At 43.9% G+C, this 19067-nt stretch overlaps 1 protein-coding gene across 3 annotated transcripts in view; it reads left to right on the top strand.

The window, feature by feature from the left end:
• Positions 1 to 19067, top strand: part of LOC135522644 (partitioning defective 3 homolog) — a 581006-nt gene that overhangs the window by 246021 nt on the left and 315918 nt on the right. For all 3 annotated transcript variants that reach the window (XM_064949098.1, XM_064949099.1, XM_064949097.1), the window contains exon 6: positions 18329 to 18438. In XM_064949098.1, the coding sequence (XP_064805170.1) occupies positions 18329 to 18438 (110 nt within the window). The remainder of the gene's footprint in view (positions 1 to 18328; positions 18439 to 19067) is intronic.

The raw sequence follows: 19067 nt of genomic DNA, 5'->3' as shown, positions 1-19067 counted from the left end.
TCTCTCTCTCTCTCTTCTCTCTCTCTATCCTCTCTCTTTCTCTCCTCTCTTCTCTCTCTCCTGTCTCTCTCATCTCTCCTATCTCTCTCTCTCTCTCTCACTCTCTCTCTCTTTCTTCTTCTTTCTTTTCTCATTGGGTTTTAAACCCAACCGGTGGACCTGGCCAGTAGGTGCTGCTGTGTGTTCAAAATAGAGGATTATTTTTAGGAAAAGCAATGCCACATTGTCTCTCCTCTCTGTCGAGGGGGGCCTCTGCTCTCCTCTGCGTAATTACCTTATAATGTAAATGGCAGCTCACAAGAGACAGAGTTCTGCTGAGAGAGAGTCACATACAGCACTACAATACAGCCTTAGTCTCAAATTAGCTTTCCTCGCTTAATTAACTACCCAGCACTGAGCTGCTCCCAACCAGGCTTCTCTCTCTCTCCTGGTTAGCCAGCTTAGCGTGCCTTAGCTCACCATCTCTCCCTAGACTGAGTTTGAAAGATACTAGCTTGTGCTGTGAGTCAGAGCACATGTTGATCAATCAAGCATGGTTTGCTTTCTTCTCTTGCTCAGTCAAGCAAACAAACAAGCTACATCTCCCTCCTTCCCTCCCAGCCCCCAACAGGCCTAGTTGCTGAGGCCGTCGTGGAATTGAGAAACGTTGTGTTATTGACCTTGACGGACGGACGGACGGACGGTCGGTCGGTCGGTCGGTCGGTTGGTTCATTCAGAGCTGCTCAAGGGGAAAGGAATGTGTCTGGGTGACTTGTCATTCTGTATGCAGAACTGAGTGAGCATCTCTCTCTCTCTTTAACCTCTTTTACCAGACTCTCCAGGATCCCTTCCTCCCTCACTCCTTTCTTCCCCTCTGCAACTGCCCCTCCATCCCTTTATCTCTCCTTCCCCCATCCCTCCCTCTCTTTTGCCTGTTTTATAGTACCCTCCAGCCTCCCTCCATTCCTCATGTCTTCCCCTCCCTTCCCTCCTTCTCCCAGACCACTGTCCCCCTCCATCTCCACCCATGTATCTCTCATTCCCACCAGCCCAGCACATGTTAGAGGTAGGAGTGGCTGTGTGTCTGTGTTCAAAGAGCACCGGTGCCTCTCCTCTCCCCTCCCCTCCTCTTCGCTCCCCTCTTCTGCTCTCCTGTGAAGACCAGCCAGTGAGCTGGAACTGTTCTCGTCCATTAACCTGCCGGCACAATGGACTAACACAATGGCCACTCCACAACCCCCTGAGAGGAGAGGAGAGGGAGCAGCAGTCATTTGTCAGACAGAAAGTCAGACGACTGCTGAGACTTAACTGCAGATAGGAGGTTTTCCTGACCAATAAAAGTTTGAACTCGAGACCAGAGTCGTTCCTGGTCAAGTCACCAGGTCAGGACTATTTCCTGATCCTATTTATGACACAGCATCCACTAACCCATCAACATAAGTAGGTGGCCATGGTGAGGGTCAAGTGTTGGGTTCCAGTCACCTGGGGTCAAACCGGTGCTTGGGGACGCCCAGGACAGGGTTAATATGGTGCTTGGGTCTTGTTGCCGTCTTCCTCCTGAGATGACAGATAACATCCCACACTCCTCTGTCCTCACCTTTTCATCCTGGTCAGTGGTCACTTCTAGGGTCATGGTATGGTCATTGTTAGGTGGTGACCAGCAGGTCACATGTGCCATGAGTCATTCTGCTACCCCAGAATCATTTCTTGCTGTGTGGTCGAGTGGGTAAAATAAAATAAAAATGTACCATCTTACTGCCCTTTCCTTTTATAATCTGTCTAAATAAACATAGAACAATTGTATCTATTATCATCAATCTATATTTAGGCTATAAACCATTTGTATTTCTAAACCATTGAATGTATACGAGAGAGTTTGTGTTTTGATGCTGCCTTTTACATGCACTGAAACCCCCAAAAAGTATTTTCACAAAACTCTCTTAAAAAACAATATTAAGGTTAAAGAACCACTTTGGGTGTTTTAGAGTACTTCATTTCTGTTTTAAAACACATTGAGTATTAAAACACTTCCATTGGGTTTACATTCAAACACCCTCCAAACACCAGATGTCAGCTGAGATGCACGACTTTTCATGGTTTCATTACACAATCATGGTGTTTTGAGACTTTCTATTTTTACAGTGTAATTCCATTATCATTTCGCAGATATTTTATTGTCTTATCAAACACACAACGATGAGGTTATTTTCCAAACACTGTATTTCTACTAGTTTTTAAAGTAAATAAGCCTAGTTAAACAGCTTTTACCCAGGGTTTGCCCTCTTCTCCTCTTACTGTAATGTATGTTCGCTCTATTGGGATTCAGAATTCTCTTCACCTCTTCCTCTCGCCCTTCACACCAGTAAAGTTCTGCCTTAATTTGACAACTTAATCTGAGCCATAATGGCCCAGACAATGGTTTCTCCCTGGGACTGTAGCCTACGTGTCTGAAACGGCCTATGGCTGGGACTGCATTATAAAGGCATGACAATCGTCAGGCTTTTAATGCAAACAGCATTGGAAGCAGCACAATTAAAGTCCCCTGCTCTCAGATATCTTCCCACACAGTTTGCCCCTTTGGCCTTTCCCGGTCCCCTTGAAACTCTCTCTCTCTCTCTTCCTCTCCTTTCCTAACTCATAGCCAACTCTGCTGAATGTTTCGGAGACACTTTTATTTTTCTTATTTCATTTGCACCGTTTTGGGCTTTTTGGGCTGTTCCTGCACATTTTTTGGTTGTCCCTGCAGCCTGTCTGATACTTACTTCTCAGGACTAATTTACCCCCAGCTAGCCTCCGCCGCTCTGAGAGAGAGAGAGAGAGAGAGAGAGAGAGAGAGAGAGAGAGAGAGAGAGAGAGAGAGAGGACTGTTGATTCCGATAGCAAGTCTACCTGTCAATGTCCCTCCCTTTGTGTTAAAGTAGTCATTAGCAATCAGTTGGCTGTGTTGCTCAAAGAGCCACTGCCTTTTTGTGTCTCCTTCACATGTCTAAATGCATGGACACAGGCACATACATGAACACACAGACAAACACTCACCTGTCTTGCACTCATGTCGATTATCTTTTTCTTCTTCCCTCTCGCCACACCTGATTACTACTCAGGCAGCTTTTCCTACCTCCTTCATTTGGCCCTTCAGAATGAACAACAGCAACAGTCTGTCTGGACAGTAAACAGATCTGGAGAAGTGTAGAGTGGAGACATCTCTGCCATGCACGTCAAAGATGACGACATCAAGTGAAACTATGCTGAGGTTACTTTAAGAGGTGAAAGGCATTGTTTCTCACTCTCCATCCCCCCCCCTCTCTCTCTCTCTCTCTCTCTCTCTCTCTCTCTCTCTCTCATTGCTCTTGCTCTCTCTCCCTCAATCTCCCTCCACCTCCATCTCAACCTGCTCCAGCATATTTTATCATCACCTTATTTATGGGACATTTCTTTCCACGTCCTGATTAGAATTAGCGAGTGAGTTTTCCGATTTGCTCCGTGGAGTGAGAAATCACTTTCTCGAAGAGAATAATTGAACATGGGCAGGGGTGCCAGCTCATTAGCTACAAATCATAGGAAGCAGGAGCACCTTAGCACCACACCATAATGACTTGTGGGAATAGAAGGCCCTAGTGTGCCTCGTACGGGGAAAAGTTGGACCAAGCAGCAGCAGCACAGAGTCAGACATGGAAGTACTGTAAAACAAAGAAGTTATTACCCTTATTTGTATGAAATGTGTTTAGAGTGTACGTTGAATCAAAGAAGAGATTGACAACCGGACTAGGAGAAGCAATATTAGCGTTGTTTCTTTTCCATTAAATCAGTCTAAAAGCAAGGATTCTACTGCTCACTTTTAGTTATATTGCATACTGGAGGCCTACTGCTGAAAAGTCTTCAGAGTATTCTGCCTAGTCATAGTATGAAAGAGAGTCAAATATTTTAAGGCGAGCCTGTCTGGTCTGCTCAAAGGACATTTACAAATGGAGCTGACGTTGTCCAGGCAGCTATTGTTGACAGTCCGTAGAAATTACTGTTGCTCCGCTCTCAAACACTTTGCAATACGTCAAATTGCTCATTTAAGGGCAGACACAAAAAATTACTTTAGAGAGCCACTTTGACATTAAGTAGTGTCTGTCTGTAGTTCCACGCTGAATAATCATCACCTGGAGGCAATTAAGCAGTCAAAACCAGGAAAGAAAAAGGACATGCTGCAGTGCAGTGCACAAATGGTGTGCACCCTATTTTCTTTATAGTGCAATACCCTATGGGGCCTGGTCAAAAGTAGTGCACTATCATGGTAATAGGGTGCCATTTTGGACAGAAACATGCAGTCCAACTTCCACAATGTAAATACACTATTTGAGAGCTAATAAGAACCATATTCTACCACACCTATTAGGCTAACCGGTTAAGCGCCATTTATTTCCCTGCCAGGGTTTGCAGTGGGGCAAAAGATGGACTTTAGGTGATTGACAGGATCCGATTTCCCTCAGTGCTGAATAATTCAACACTATTTATTTGATTTCCCTTTTCTTTCTCTCTCTCCACTCCCTCTCTCTCTCTCTCTCTCTCTCCTTTTTACACTCTCTCTTCTCTCTCCTCTTTACGCTCCTCTCTCTTTTATGTTTTGTTCGTTTCCCTTCCCTGTGCTCCAATGATTCCACACTGGCACAATGAGGTCCAGTGTCACAATGAGCTTTTCACACTGTTTTATTGGTTCCCGTTAGAGGGCCACAGATTTTTAAATTGCTGTAGGAATGTAACATGGCTCTAGCCTGCAGTAAACATCTCAAGCCCAGGGAGTGTGTGTGTGTGGGCGTGCTTGTGTGGAAGGGCCAGGCAGGAAGGTCCATTCTCCATTTAAAGCAAAGAGCCACATTTAATTTGCATCAATGGGAAACAAAAGCGGATGGCGGTTGAATGGGGGGCAATGGGATGTTTTTTATGTGACATTGAGAAAGGAGAGAAATAGAGAAAGAAGGCGAGAGCGATGAAAAATGTCCTTTGTGTGACGACACAAATTCACAGCCAGGGTGCTGGCTGTGTTCTCTTGTCCTCTTTTGTCTTGTGGTTAGCTCCAGCTGGCTTGGCCTGGTCTCCACTGGCCTATAGCATGCAGGTGAGCCCACTGAGGCTTAAGCCAGTGTCTGTGGATCCTGGATACTCTTTTCATTACCTTTTTAGATGGATAAATGCATTCATACAATATGATTTAGGTAGGTTGGTCACATTTAGTTGATTGCGATAGATTCATTGTCTCGCCACTGTGCTTTTCTCCTTCTGACATTTCTTCGGTCTTACATATACAGTTTTTTGTGTGTGTGTGTGTGTGTGTGTGTGTGTGTGTGTGTGTGTAGACCTTGTTGTTATGCATTAAAATGTGCTCTGTAATTCCCTAAATATATTCAGGATTTCCACTAGAACCAATCTGCTTTCTCCTTCCATTAGGCTTGCCATGGATAAGGCCTGAGAGGGTGCGGTGCTGTCTTGAATTGTAGGCGACATGAATCTGACTTGACGTTTTTGCATGATTGGTCTAAAAGTAAGCAGATAGCTCAGTAAAATAGTATTTCATTGGAAAAGAGTAGACAGGATATTAATATGTTTACCTAAATAGACACAATGGTTGTTGCTTTTCTATACTGAACAAAAATATTAACGCAACATGCAACAATTTCAAAGGTTTTAGTGAGGTATACTTCATAGAAGGAAATCAGTCAATTGAAATAGATCAATTAGGCCCTATTCTATGGATTTCACATGACTGGGCAGCGGCGCAGGCATGGGTGGTCCTGGGAGGGCATCAGCTCATCCACTTGGGAGCCAGGTCCACACACTGGGGAGCCAGGTCTACCCACTGAGGAGCCAGGTCCACCCACTGGGGAGCCAGGTCCACCCACTGGGGAGCCAGGTCCACCAACTTGGGAACCAGGCCCACCCACTGGAGAACCAGGTCCACCCACTTGGGAGCTTGGTACACCCACTTGGGAGCCAGGTCCACCCACTGGGGAGCCAGGTCCACCCACTGGGGAGCCAGGTCCACCCACTGGGGAGACAGGTCCACCCAATGGGGAGACAGGTCCACCCACTTGGGAGCCAGGTCCACCCACTGGGGTGGACCTTATTTATTTGATTGAACCTTTATTTAACAAAGTAAGCCAGTTAAGAACTCATTCTAATTTACAATGACGGCATACCAAAAGGCAAAAGGCCTCCTGCAGTGGGCTGGAACGCATCTTTTTTAAAATATAGGTCAAAACACACATCACGACAAGAGTGACATCCAAACACTACATAAAGGGAGACCTAAGACCACAACATAGCAGGGCAGCAACATATAGAAAACACAGCATGCTAGCAACACAACATGACAACAACATGGTAGCAATGCAACATGGCAGCAGCACAACACGGTAGCAGCATAAAACAGGGTACAAACATTATTGGGCACAGACAACAGCACAAATGGCAAGAAGGTAGAGACAACAATACATCAGAGAGGACAAGTAATCAAAATTAGTTTGAGGACTTTATTACAGACAGAAAGGCTCCTTATAGGACACATCACTACACTCTATGCTCTTCTGTAAACTGGTCATCTCTGTATCTCTGTATACCCATCGCAAGACCAACTAATTTATGCTTATTTATAAAACCCTCTTAGGCTTCACTCCCCCCTGAGATAGCTACTACAGCCCTCATCCTCCACATACAACCTCCGTTCTGCCAGTCACATTCTGTTAAAGGTCCCCAAAGCGCACACATCCCTGGGTCGCTCCTCTTTTCAGTTCGCTGCAGCTAGCGACTGGAACGAGCTGCAACAAACACTCAAACTGGATAGTAATAATAATAATATTCCTCATCGTCCCCCTCCTCAGACGATCCCGCAGGTAAAGAAGCCTGAAGTGGAGGTCCTGGGCTGGCATGGTTACACGTCATCTCCAGTTGGACGTACTGCCAAATAATGTAAAATGACGTTGGAGGTCGCTTATGGTAGAGAAAATAATATTAAATTATCAGGCAACAGCTCTGGTTGACATTACTGCAGTCAGCATGTCAATTACACACTCCCTCAACACTTGAGACATCTGTTGCCTCGTGTTGTGTAACAAAAATGTACATTTTAGAGTGGCCTTTTATTGAACCCAGCAGAAGGTGCACCTGTGTAATTATCATGCTGTTTATAATCAGCTTATTGATATGCCACACCTGCCCAGGTGGATGGATTAGCTTGGCAAAGGAGAAATGCTCACTGACAGGGATGTAAACAAATTTGTGAACCACATTTTTGAGAAAGCTTTTTGTTTTATTTCAGCTCATAAAAAAATGGTACCAGCACTTTACATGTTGCATTTATATTTTACTTCACTGTGTGGGTGTATATATATATATATACACAGTGGGGAGAACAAGTATTTGATACACTGCCGATTTTGCAGGTTTTCCTACTTACAAATCATGTAGAGATCTGTAATTTTTAGCATAGGTACACTTCAACTGTGAGAGACGGAATCTAAAACAAAAAAAACTGAAAATCACATTGTATAATTTTTAAGTAATTCATTTGCATTTGTAAGTAGGAAAACCTGCAAAATCGGCAGTGTATCAAATACTTGTTCTCCCCACTGTGCATATATATATATATATATATATATATATATATATATATATATATATATAATATTCCCTCTCGAGAACATTTGTTTGCAGATACTGATTTGAACTCAAATGCACTCCCTTTCCTCCTCACCTCCAGATAGTCCCCCAGTCCTATTTGTCCTGGAAGCAGAGTAGTCAAACAGTGCGTCCGCTGGGACCTCATTTCATTACCGGTCCTCTCTGAGTCCACTTCATTTACCCACCCATAGAGCGAGGACACAGCCAAATGAATCCCGACCCCCAGAATCTCAGACTCCAGCAATTAAAAATAAATGAACGAAGCGCCACTCTCCGCTGAGCACCACCTCCCACCATCTTGAAAATGAAGCTCTCGGGGCAACACAGCAAACAAAAGTTAATCTGAGGAATAGACTGGCTCCTCGGTAATGACTATCTCTAGTGTGTACTCTGCTCCTGTTCAGTCATTCATAGGACCACATCAATCATCCTCCTTCAGACTTACCTCTTTGAGGTGTCTATGATGAGGTCTGCACAGGAAACAACCTGTAGCATACTAATGGAGAGACATGGTGTGTCTCTGCTCTCTGCTTTAGATACTGGTTGACTCCCTGCAGGGATGGGATCAATTCCATTTCATTTCAATTGGAATTGGAATTTCTAAGGTGTGTCCCGAGTTGCGCCCTCTTCCTTTTTAGTGCATTGCGTTTGACCAGGGCTCACATGAGTTACCGTGGAATAGGTATATTTAGTTACAGTTCAGCTGTTTGAAACTTGAGTGTCCTCTATCTGTTTTACACGTCATTGAAATACTGACATACATTTATGTCTCTGTGTCAGTCTGACGGTATCTAACGGAAGAGACGCTCACTGACCTTCACAGACACTCTGAGAGATGGATTAGATGTTCAGAGCAAAGAAGACTGTCCTGGCGCCTAATCAGCTCAAAATGATGATTCATCTGCTAAAATTACCACAGAGCTCAGTTCAAGTGAAAAGATCCACAGAGTTCAGTTCGTGTAGAGCTCAGTTATTACTTTAGAGTTGAGTTAATGCTTATTATAAACTGGATGGTTTGAGCTTGGAATGCTGATTGGCTGTCAGTCAGGGTCTGTCAGACCTTCTACCACAGGTATGACAAGACATTTATTTAGACTCTTCTAATGATGTTGTTAACCAGTTAAAAATAGCATTAAGGCACCTCAAGGGTTTATGGTCAGTATACTATGGCTAAGGGCGTTGCATCGTGCCTAATAACAGCCCTTAGCCATAGTATACTGACCATATACCACAACTCACTGAAGTGCCTTATTGCTTAGATGTACCACATGTTAATGCTCAGTTCATGACCAAGCCTCACACTCATCCATTCAGCTCCACAGTTCACGCTCAGCCTAGAGATTGGGTGGAGACACAAACACACCTCACCTTACTTAATCAAGTAAGGGACAGAGTGCATCACAAATGGCAAATCCCTATGTAGTGCACTACTTTTGACCAGGGCCCATAGGGCAAAGTGTGTCATTTGGTACATAGCCTCAGACGCTAGAGAAAAGGATACTATCCTTCTAAACATTGTTGTTCCTTGACCATAAGGCCAAGTTGAGGATATGCCACAGATATGTTGATTGCAAAACAACTTGACCTCCTCAAAACCCAGTCAAATGTGAGACTGTACAAAAGCCCATTTCCCTTCCCATGTCACCCATCCCTCAGAGCTAACTGCCATTATCCCAAATTAGACCCCCAAAACATCTCCGTGATTAGATTGGATGTGACTGTGGCTCCCCTGTCATTAACCCCTCTTCCCTCAGAGTCATCAGGTCATATGAATCAGCCATCTTAACTACCCTATTAACGCAGCCAATGCATCAACCCGTCCCGAGTCTTCAGACAGTTCTAGACTGTTATTTACATTTATGTTATGTTTAAGGAAGGTTAAAAAGGCAGAAACCAGAGATAACATCATTATGTGGACACTGAGACGGTCCTGATAATGTAATTCACGTTGCCTTTCACTTTTTCTCTGTGGCGGTAATGGTGGGCGAGTATGAAAGCATAAACCATACTGTCTATGAGCGTATCAGACAGTTATCATCAATGTATGATCATTTCCACATGTGATAATACTACATGTGCATATCAGATGATTCGTTGTGTGGATGAACAACTAAGATCTCAACAAGATGAAAGCCACATGCAATTTCCATTAATGTCAAGTGGTTAGTCAGGCAAGGGAAAGACATGCAGCCATTGCAATTACTAGGGCCTCTCAATAAGGCCACACAATTGACAACTCTTCAGAGAACCAAGAATAGTGTGTAAATTCTTAATGCAAAAATAGGATTAACCCATTTCATTAATTTGCTGAGCGCTGAAGTCAAAGTCATACCCAACAGGAGAGGCCCAGGGCGGAAGCAGAACACTTGCATTGCTACAATAGTTGGTCTCCAATACAACTCTAATATACAGCAGCTATATTCTGTTTAGCACAGCATCTACTGAGGAAATTATTAGATTCCGATTCTGCAGAGAGAGCTTCACGCACACACACGCACACGCACACACACGCACACACACACACACACACACACACACACACACACACACACACACACACACACACACACACACACACACACACACACACACACACACACACACACACACACACACACACACACACACACACACACACACGGGAAAGAAATGACAGTAGAGTAACCCTGTGTAGGCCGGCTGTCCGTGTCTCTGCCGATGGGGAGAAACACAGGCTGACTCTCTGATGAGGACGTGTTCTCCTCTCTGATTCTGACTCAGAACTCATGGGCTCAGAACTGTTCAAAGCAGACGACTGACTCCCTGTTCCCAAGTAGGGATTAGATGTACTATTCCTTTTGAGAAACGATATCTAAGATACAGTATAGATTCATTATAAGACTATTCCTTTTGAGAAACGATATCCAAGATGAGAGTAAAACAAGACGAACAAGTACTTTATCGGACTAACGAATAAGTTTGTTTCACTGTGGCCGCTGTGTTTTTTTTCTATCCTGTCTTTTTGATCTCGCTGACCAAAGCACGACGTTCTTAATCATCAGTCCAGGAAAAGAGGCTTCAGCCAATCAGGGGGCAGCAGAGATGCCAACAGGGATGCAGGAATCAGCTACCCATAATGCAGTTAGGAAACACACCAAGCTCCATTACTGGCTAATGAAATCTATTTTCCTGGCACTGAATCTCAGATGTCGTAAACTTCACATTCGCCCCAGTTCTATTTCTAGTCGAGTTGATGTAGTTTTCTCCCCTTTTAATCAACAAAGACATCAAACCTTTAAATCTCCCTGTCTGCCTTTGGTTTTAAGACACACTGCTAATAGGGTATAAAAGTTTGCATTCTGTATGACGTGGATTTACTTTAAGCAAATTAAAGCCCAAACAGGTTCTTAATGCTATTAAGCAAATTAAATCAGAGATGTGAGTCTACCTGGGTCACATTTGTCCACATCAGTCTGAAAGGGTGTGTTGTGTGTTGCAGACAAGACTGGCATTTGGAGAACTGGACCGGAGGGGATAGTTTGTTTCTTCCTTCTTCTCTGTCAATGAATTGCATCTGTGTTACAGTACATCATCTGCCAACCAGGATTTCATATGAGTCCAGGCAGATCTATCAATGACACGGCTTCCCTCTGCTCTGGGCTGCTGTATCGTTAAATGGAACATTAATTCAATTAGGGACAGCTAATTATAAGGGCTTAAATCAATCACTGAGTCAATAACAAAATCTCAAGCGGACGGAGACTCAAATGTTCGAGCCCTCATCAATAACAGTCAGGTTAGGAAGGAATGCTCTCTGGTCAGACCCAGAGCTTTAAAAGGATATGAATTATTGAAATCCACAATTCTCTTTTGTCCAGGGAGGGCAGTCTTACATGATCTATATGGTCACTCGAATTTGGTCGATATACTGTAGTTTTATTTATATAAACTTAGAAAAAAAGAAACGTCCTTTTTTCAGGACCCTGTCTTTCAAAGAAAATTCATAAAAATCTAAATAACTAAATAACTTAAACACTGTTTCCCATGCTTGTTCAATGAACCCTAAACAATTAATGAACATGCACCTGTGGAACGGTCGTTAAGACACTAACAGCTTATAGACGGTAGGCAATTAAGGTTACAGTTGTGAAAACATAGGACACTAAAGAGGCCTTTCTACTGACTCTGAAAAACAGCAAAAGAAAGATCCCCAGTTTCCCTGCTCCTTTGCTTGAACATGTCTTAGGAATGCAGCAAGGAGGCATGAGGACTGCAAATGTGGCCAGGGCCATAGATTGCAATGTCCGTACTGTGAGACGCCTAAGACAGCGTTACAGGAAGACAGGACGTACAGCTGATCATCCTCGCAGTGGCAGACCACATGTAACAACACCTACACAGGATCGGTACATCCGAACATCACACCTGCGGGACAGGTACAGGATGGCAACAACAACTGCCCAAGTTACACCTGGAATGCACAATCCCTCCATCAGTGCTCAGACTGTCCGCAATAGGCTGAGAGAGGCTGGACTGAGGGCTTGTAGGCCTGTTGTAAGGCAGGTCCTCACCAGACATCAACGGCAACAATGTTGCCTATGGGCACAATCCCACCATTGCTGGACCAGACAGGACTGGCAAAAACTGCTCTTCACTGACGAGTCGCGGTTTTCTCTCACCAGGGGTGATGGTCGGATTTGCGTTTATCGTCGAAGGAATGAGCGTTACACCGAGGCCTGCCCTCTGGAGCAGGATCGATTTGGAGTTGGAGGGTCCGTCATGGTCTGGGGTGGTGTGTCACAGCATCATCGAACTGAGCTTGTTGTCATTGCAGGTAGTCTCAACACTGTGCGTTACAGGGAAGACATCCTCCTCCCTCATGTGGTACCCTTCCTGCAGGCTCATCCTGACATGACCATCCAGCATGACAATGCCACAAGCCATGCTGTTCGTTCTGTGCGTGATTTCCTGCAATACAGGTATGTCGTGTTCTGCCATGGCCAGAGAAGAGCCCGGATCTCAATCCCATTGAGCGCGTCTGGGACCTGTTGGATGGGAGGACGAGGGCTAGGGCCATTCTCCCCAGAAATGTCCGGGAACTTGCAGGTGCCTTGGTGGAAGGGTGGGGTAACATCTCACAGCAAGAACTGGCAATGCACTGCAGTACTTAATGCAGCTGGTGGCCACACCAGATACTGACTGTTACTTTTGTTGTTGACCCCCCCTTTGTTCAGGAACACATTATTCAATTTATGTTAGTCACATGTCTGTGGAACTTGTTCAGTTTATGTCTCAGTTGTTGAATCTTGTTATGTTCATTACAAATATTTACACATGTTAAGTTTGCTGAAAATAAACGCATTTGACAGTGAGAGGACATTTATTTTTTTCTGAGTTTATTTGTTTATGCTATTTTGATATTGAATACTGCACTGTTGGGTAGGGCTTGCAAGTTAACATTTCACTGTACTTGTGCACGTGACAAATTAAACTTGTATGACAGTTGGAAAAATAATTGTTGACAGGATCTGTTTAAGGGTGGATCCCAGTCGTTTGAGTCACGATTCAGCAGTGTAGTCAAGTGTTTAATGTAGGGTTGGGGTTCAGGAAGTGATTTGAAGTTAAAATTCTGAAATTGAATGTTTATTTTCAGTTTATTGAGAAATCATTGAAAATACTGTAGATGCCATTACTTCACTTATTTCATTTTTATTTAACTTCAATTGGAATTGACCCTGATTTAAAGGCTTTAGGAAGCCTTTACTAGCTGTATCTCTTTACCGTAGTTATACTGTAGTTGTCCTTGCATTATGGTGACTAGAGAAGCAATGTCCACTCTATCATGTTATGCCAGACATGGTGCCAGTGTCTTGTATGGTCTCATTTGTCTCTGTCTCTTGGACTGCACTGTAACCACATTAGCTCTATCATGTAATGAGGATGCAATTATTGGCCTTGACCTTTGTGAATGAGAGGAAAGCCTCCCCCCACCCTTCCTTCACCCTCTTCCCTTTCCTCATTTCAACATCATAATATGGATTTCTTTTCACACGTCAAAGTGTTTTGTTACACTTGGCTATTCCAGTGTTTTCTTTTTTGGTAATTCCAGTGTTTCATTTTGGTCATTCCAGTGTTTCTTTTTGGTCATTCCAGTGTTTCTTTTTGGTCATTCCAGTGTTTCTTTTTGGTCATTCCAGTGTTTCTTTTTGGCCATTCCAGAATTTATTTTTGGTCATTCCAGTGTTTCTTTTTGGCCATTCCAGGATTTATTTTTGGTCATTCCAGTGTTTCTTTTTGGCCATTCCAGTGTTTCTTTTTGGTCATTCCAGTGTTTCTTTTTGGCCATTCCAGTGTTTATTTTTGGTCATTCCAGTGTTTATTTTTGGCCATTACAGTGTTTATTTTTGGCCATTCCAGTGTTTATTTTTGGCCATTCCAGTGTTTATTTTTGGTCATTCCAGTGTTTCTTTTTGGTCATTCCAGTGTTTCTTTTTGGTCATTCCAGTGTTTCTTTTTGGTCATTCCAGTGTTTCTTTTTGGTCATTCCAGTGTTTCGTTTTGGTCATTCCAGGGTTTCTTTTTGGCCATGCCAGTGTTTTCTTTTTGGCCATTCCAGTGTTTTCTTTTTGGCCATTCCAGTGTTTTCTTTTTGGCCATTCCAGTGCTTTCTTTTTCGCCATTCCAGGGTTTCTTTTTGGCCATGCCAGTGTTTTCTTTTTGGCCATTCCAGTGTTTTCTTTTTGGCCATTCCAGTGTTTCTTTTTCGCCATTCCAGTGTTTTCTTTTTCGCTATTCCAGGGTTTCTTTTTGGCCATGCCAGTGTTTTCTTTTTGGCCATTCCAGTGTTTTCTTTTTGGCCATTCCAGTGTTTTCTTTTTGGCCATTCCAGGGTTTTCTTTTTGGCCATTCCAGGGTTTTCTTTTTGGCCATTCCAGGGTTTTCTTTTTGGCCATTCCAGGGTTTTCTTTTTGGCCATTCCAGGGTTTTCTTTTTGGCCATTCCAGTGTTTTCTTTTTGGCCATTCCAGGGTTTTCTTTTTGGCCATTCCAGGGTTTTCTTTTTGGCCATTCCAGGGTTTTCTTTTTGGCCATTCCAGGGTTTTCTTTTTGGCCATGCCAGTGTTTTCTTTTAGGCCATTGCAGTGTTTTCTTTTTGGCCATTGCAGTGTTTTCTTTTTGGCCATTGCAGTGTTTTCTTTTTGGCCATTCCAGTGTTTCCTTCAGGATGGGATCTGATGGAAGGTTACTCGGCACACACCCTTACCACCAACCCTCCAGCGAGCAGACAATGTATGTGCACACATACGTCAATGTATTTGTTTCGGGGTCAATACGTGACCCAGCAGGTAGCTAGTCCTGCATCCAGCAGCCCTACCCCGTGTCCTCCTTATTCCCCCTGTCCACTATCTCACCACTCAATCTGTGAAAGGAAACGGCACTCTGCACTTTACAGTCCCTCCCTCTACTCCCTCCCCGTCTGACTGCCAAGCCAAGTTTCATATCTGCTTCAATAATCTAATGCACTGGCTGTCTAACCGCCAGGCTCCTAACGCTGTGCTTCCTATCATTGTTGGATAGGCAGTTGGCTCTGACCCAGCCCCATGCCCGCACAGCGCACAGCCATCCCAGCCCCATGTGTTGAGAGATGTGCTCTCAGGCCCCTTCACTCCACCATGTCTGACTCTGCACAACACAGATAGGACCTAAACTGAGGTGCAGAGAGAGGTGAAACGCTGCAGGGGCAGTGTAGCCTAGTGGTTAGAGCATTGGACTAGTAACTGGAAGGTTGCAAGTTCAAATCCCCGGCAAGGTACAAAATCTGTTGTTCTGCCCCTGAACAGGCAGTTAACCCACTGTTCCTAGGCCGTCATTGAAAATAAGAATTTGTTCTTAACTGACTTGCCTAGTAAAATAAAGGTAAAAAAAAGAGCTACTTCCCCTCTGATCAGGAAGGAAGGCATTGTCCAGCCAACTATAGTCAGGGGAATGAGATGGAGAGAGAGATTGAATTTAAAAATAGCTTTATTGGCCCTGTAGTTACATGGTTAAAGGCACAAGCTTTACTTCATTGTAATGGACCTAAAAAGTTAAAACCAAGCCCCCTCCTCGTCCACTATACATAGAACCCACCTGAGAGAGAAGGAGAGCGATAGAGAGGTGTCTCGTTAGCTAGTGGCTCACCTCTCCTGTCACTAAATGCTTAGTACTGGCAATGAGACAGAGAGCGAGACAGATGGACAATAGAGCAGGGCTGGCAGCCAGTGTAAGGCTCTTTCTGCCCTTGGTGACAAGAAGAGAGTGACACCCACTGCTTCTGAGTCACTCAGTCACTCAGTCAATCAGTCCATCAGGGATGTCAGTCACCAGTTATCCCTCAAGGGACTACTATATCTACCTTACTATATGTCTCTCTCGCTTGCTCTCTCGTTCTTTCACTCTCTCTTTTGTATTTCTCTCTCCAACTCTTTGTCTCCCTCACTCCCTCCACATGAAAAAAATACTAGACTTGACTACAGCACTAATTATATAGTAAACTGTAGTGTATTGTAGAGTATTATACTACACACTGTAGTATCCCTCGATCATGTGTAGTACATACTATAGAATGCTGTAGTATACTATAGTAAATACTACATCATTACCAACTTTTGTTTCTTAAGTACTACATGAATGTCCACAAAAACAGTGCAGTCCCCTATAAGTTATGATATACTCTGCCCATTGATTACAGTGAATACTATTCTATTTATACCATAGTGTAGTACTTTTTTCATGTGGGTATCTTGCTACCTATCTCTGTTGTGAACCATGGATAGAAACCTCTCCTCACCTCTGTGCACCAATGAGCTCCAAACACTGATACCTCGCTCTCTCCTCTACTCCTCGTCTCCTCCAGTCATCCACTCCACTCCTCCACCTCTACCGCTTAGCTCAGCCTCAGCTCGACAGGTCTCCCTTTCCACTGAATAGAGATTCTCGGGAGCAGAGATGCATTCATGTCATACAAAATTGTCACTCAACAAACAGCAAGGCTTGTCACCGAGAGCAACTGTTATGGGAGTTAATTACTTGTCAGTGTCAGTAATGATAAATGTGAATCACCACCTCTTCCTCGGCTTCAACCCAGCCATCTAAACCCTATTGTCAAAGGCAACAAGCAAAGAGAACTCCGCCATTCGTCTTCCCCTGCATACATGCACTATGCAAATTATCTGGCTTTTTTTTTTAGAACTCTGTATTTATTTATTTTTTTTCCTTTCTCCTCCTCAGTATTCCACTTTTGGATATCTGATTGTATTTATTTTTCCATTATCACATGCTTCCTTCCCATCTTTTCCCTTCACCTCCACCATTTTGTTATCCTTCAGTCCTATGTTTATAGTTTATGTAAGCATTGCACGGGTTGCCAGTTATCCTTGGGTTGCCAGGTCCGTTGAGGTCCCACTGTACAATATGCTAGTATCCCCCTTGTTTTCCAACAGAAAGCATATGAATAAAAGCAAGGAGGCACATGAGACCTGTCATGACGCATAATTAAAAACAACAGAGCCGGGGCCTTGCATTGGGGACAAAGGTGATTGACTCATTTTTATAGAAACACCTAATAGAGGAAACAGCAGCTGCTTGGCTGCAGGATTATGTCGGTATTCTGATTAAATTGTCATGACCCCATGTCAGTCTCTCTTCACCACCTTCGAAAATGTATAAATAAGAATACGAGTCTCCCGACGGGCCCCAGTACCCCCTCTAAACCCATCCCGTGTCGCAGGGGTTCACAGTTTGAAAGGGCTGAATGCATTTCCATAAAAAGAGAATGAAAGAGCGAACAGAGCGGTTATTTAGATGTGCTTGACATTTCAGCGAGGAGGGAAGGTGTAGTGGTGGGGCAGTAGGCATATTAATATCAGAGGCTAACAAACCATTTCAGGTCTTCTCCCTCTCTGCTAAGTGTCTAGACATACTAACCCCCCCCCCCCCCCCAGAATGTCATCATTATAACAAAGAATCACCACATACCTTCTTGATCGAAATATCACCATTACACTTACCGTATGAATCAGCTGTGGATGAATGTTTGTTTTGTTTTGGTACTACCACTGTAAAAACACTACATTGTTATCTACGTGCATCATGAATACTGTGAATGCATCTCTTTAATACAGTATAAGAACTTCCTATTTCTCACAGAGGATGCTAAGGTCCCCAGCCGTCTGATATTGAGTCTGTCTGTAAACAGGGAGACAGAGAGGTATAATGGCTAATGGCCCTGGCTGAAGAACAGGGAGAAGGGTAAATGAAATGGAGAGAGAGAGAGTGAAAGAAACAAATGGCCTGTGTCTCATCCTCCCGTCGCTTTATCAGATTACTGTAAGAACCTGGCAAACCGCTACCTCCTCCCATCCCCCCCATCCACATTGATTGAGTATGAGTAATCGATTACGGCCACTTCAGTGTTGCTTGGCTGTCCTCTGTCGGATGTTGCGGAGAGAGAGCGAGAGAGAGCCCCAACGCTAAAACAGAGACCATTACTCTCCTTCTCCTGTAATTGGATTAATAAGAAGGGAGGAAAGACGAGATGAGATGCAGAGACGCAGACGGTAGGACAGCTTAGGTCACCGCCAGTATAGTCTTTGATGTTCCCTGTCACCTTGTTCTCTCTCTCTCTCTCTTTTTCTCTCTTTCTCTCACACTCACTCTTTATGTCTGTCTAGGAGGAGGAGGAGGAAGAGGAGAGGGTGAAGCAGGAAGAGAGGAATGGGAGAATAGAGCCGGTGGGGAGAGCAGACTCCTGTGTGGAACACTCCCCACCGTTATCTCTGAAGTAAGTGCATTACACACCACCACCGTCCTCCTGGTAGAAATGGACTCACCCAACTCTCTCTCTTCCTGTAATAGAACCACTTCTTATGACAGGTATATACCATATAGACTCACTCATCTCAGTACTCCATAACATTGTCGTGTCCATGAATCAGATGTTCTATACTCAATATATACACCATTATTACATAGTTACAGATTCATTGTCCAAGGCCACCTTACACTCAGTGCATGTCTCCACCATCAGTGTTACCACCATCATCATCATCATGTGATTTTCCATGTATTATTTAACTATTATTAATGTGACTCCCTCGTACGCCTTCACAGCGTTATTTGCAGGGCTGAAGCATCCCTTCACATTTCCAATTCATCGGGGCTAGTTTTACTGCAGAGCCCACAAAGACCTGATCTTAATCACTTAATTGGAGTCTCCATTTGGGTCTTTAATCGACCTCTGGTTCCTCAGCCTGACTGTATAATGGATGGCTTCATGAGAGAAGAGGCATAGCTGAACCAAAGCCAATCTCTATAGGGTCCGTATCCCAAATGGCACCCTATTTCCTATAATATTCACTATGGGCCTTGGTCAAAAGTAGTGCGCTACAAAGGGAACCGAGTGTCATTTGG

The sequence above is a fragment of the Oncorhynchus masou genome, chromosome 30 (assembly GCF_036934945.1).
Source record: "Oncorhynchus masou masou isolate Uvic2021 chromosome 30, UVic_Omas_1.1, whole genome shotgun sequence".
NCBI lineage: Eukaryota > Metazoa > Chordata > Actinopteri > Salmoniformes > Salmonidae > Oncorhynchus > Oncorhynchus masou.
Note: the sequence above shows the minus strand (reverse complement) of the source record. Positions and strands in the feature narration are given on the sequence as shown.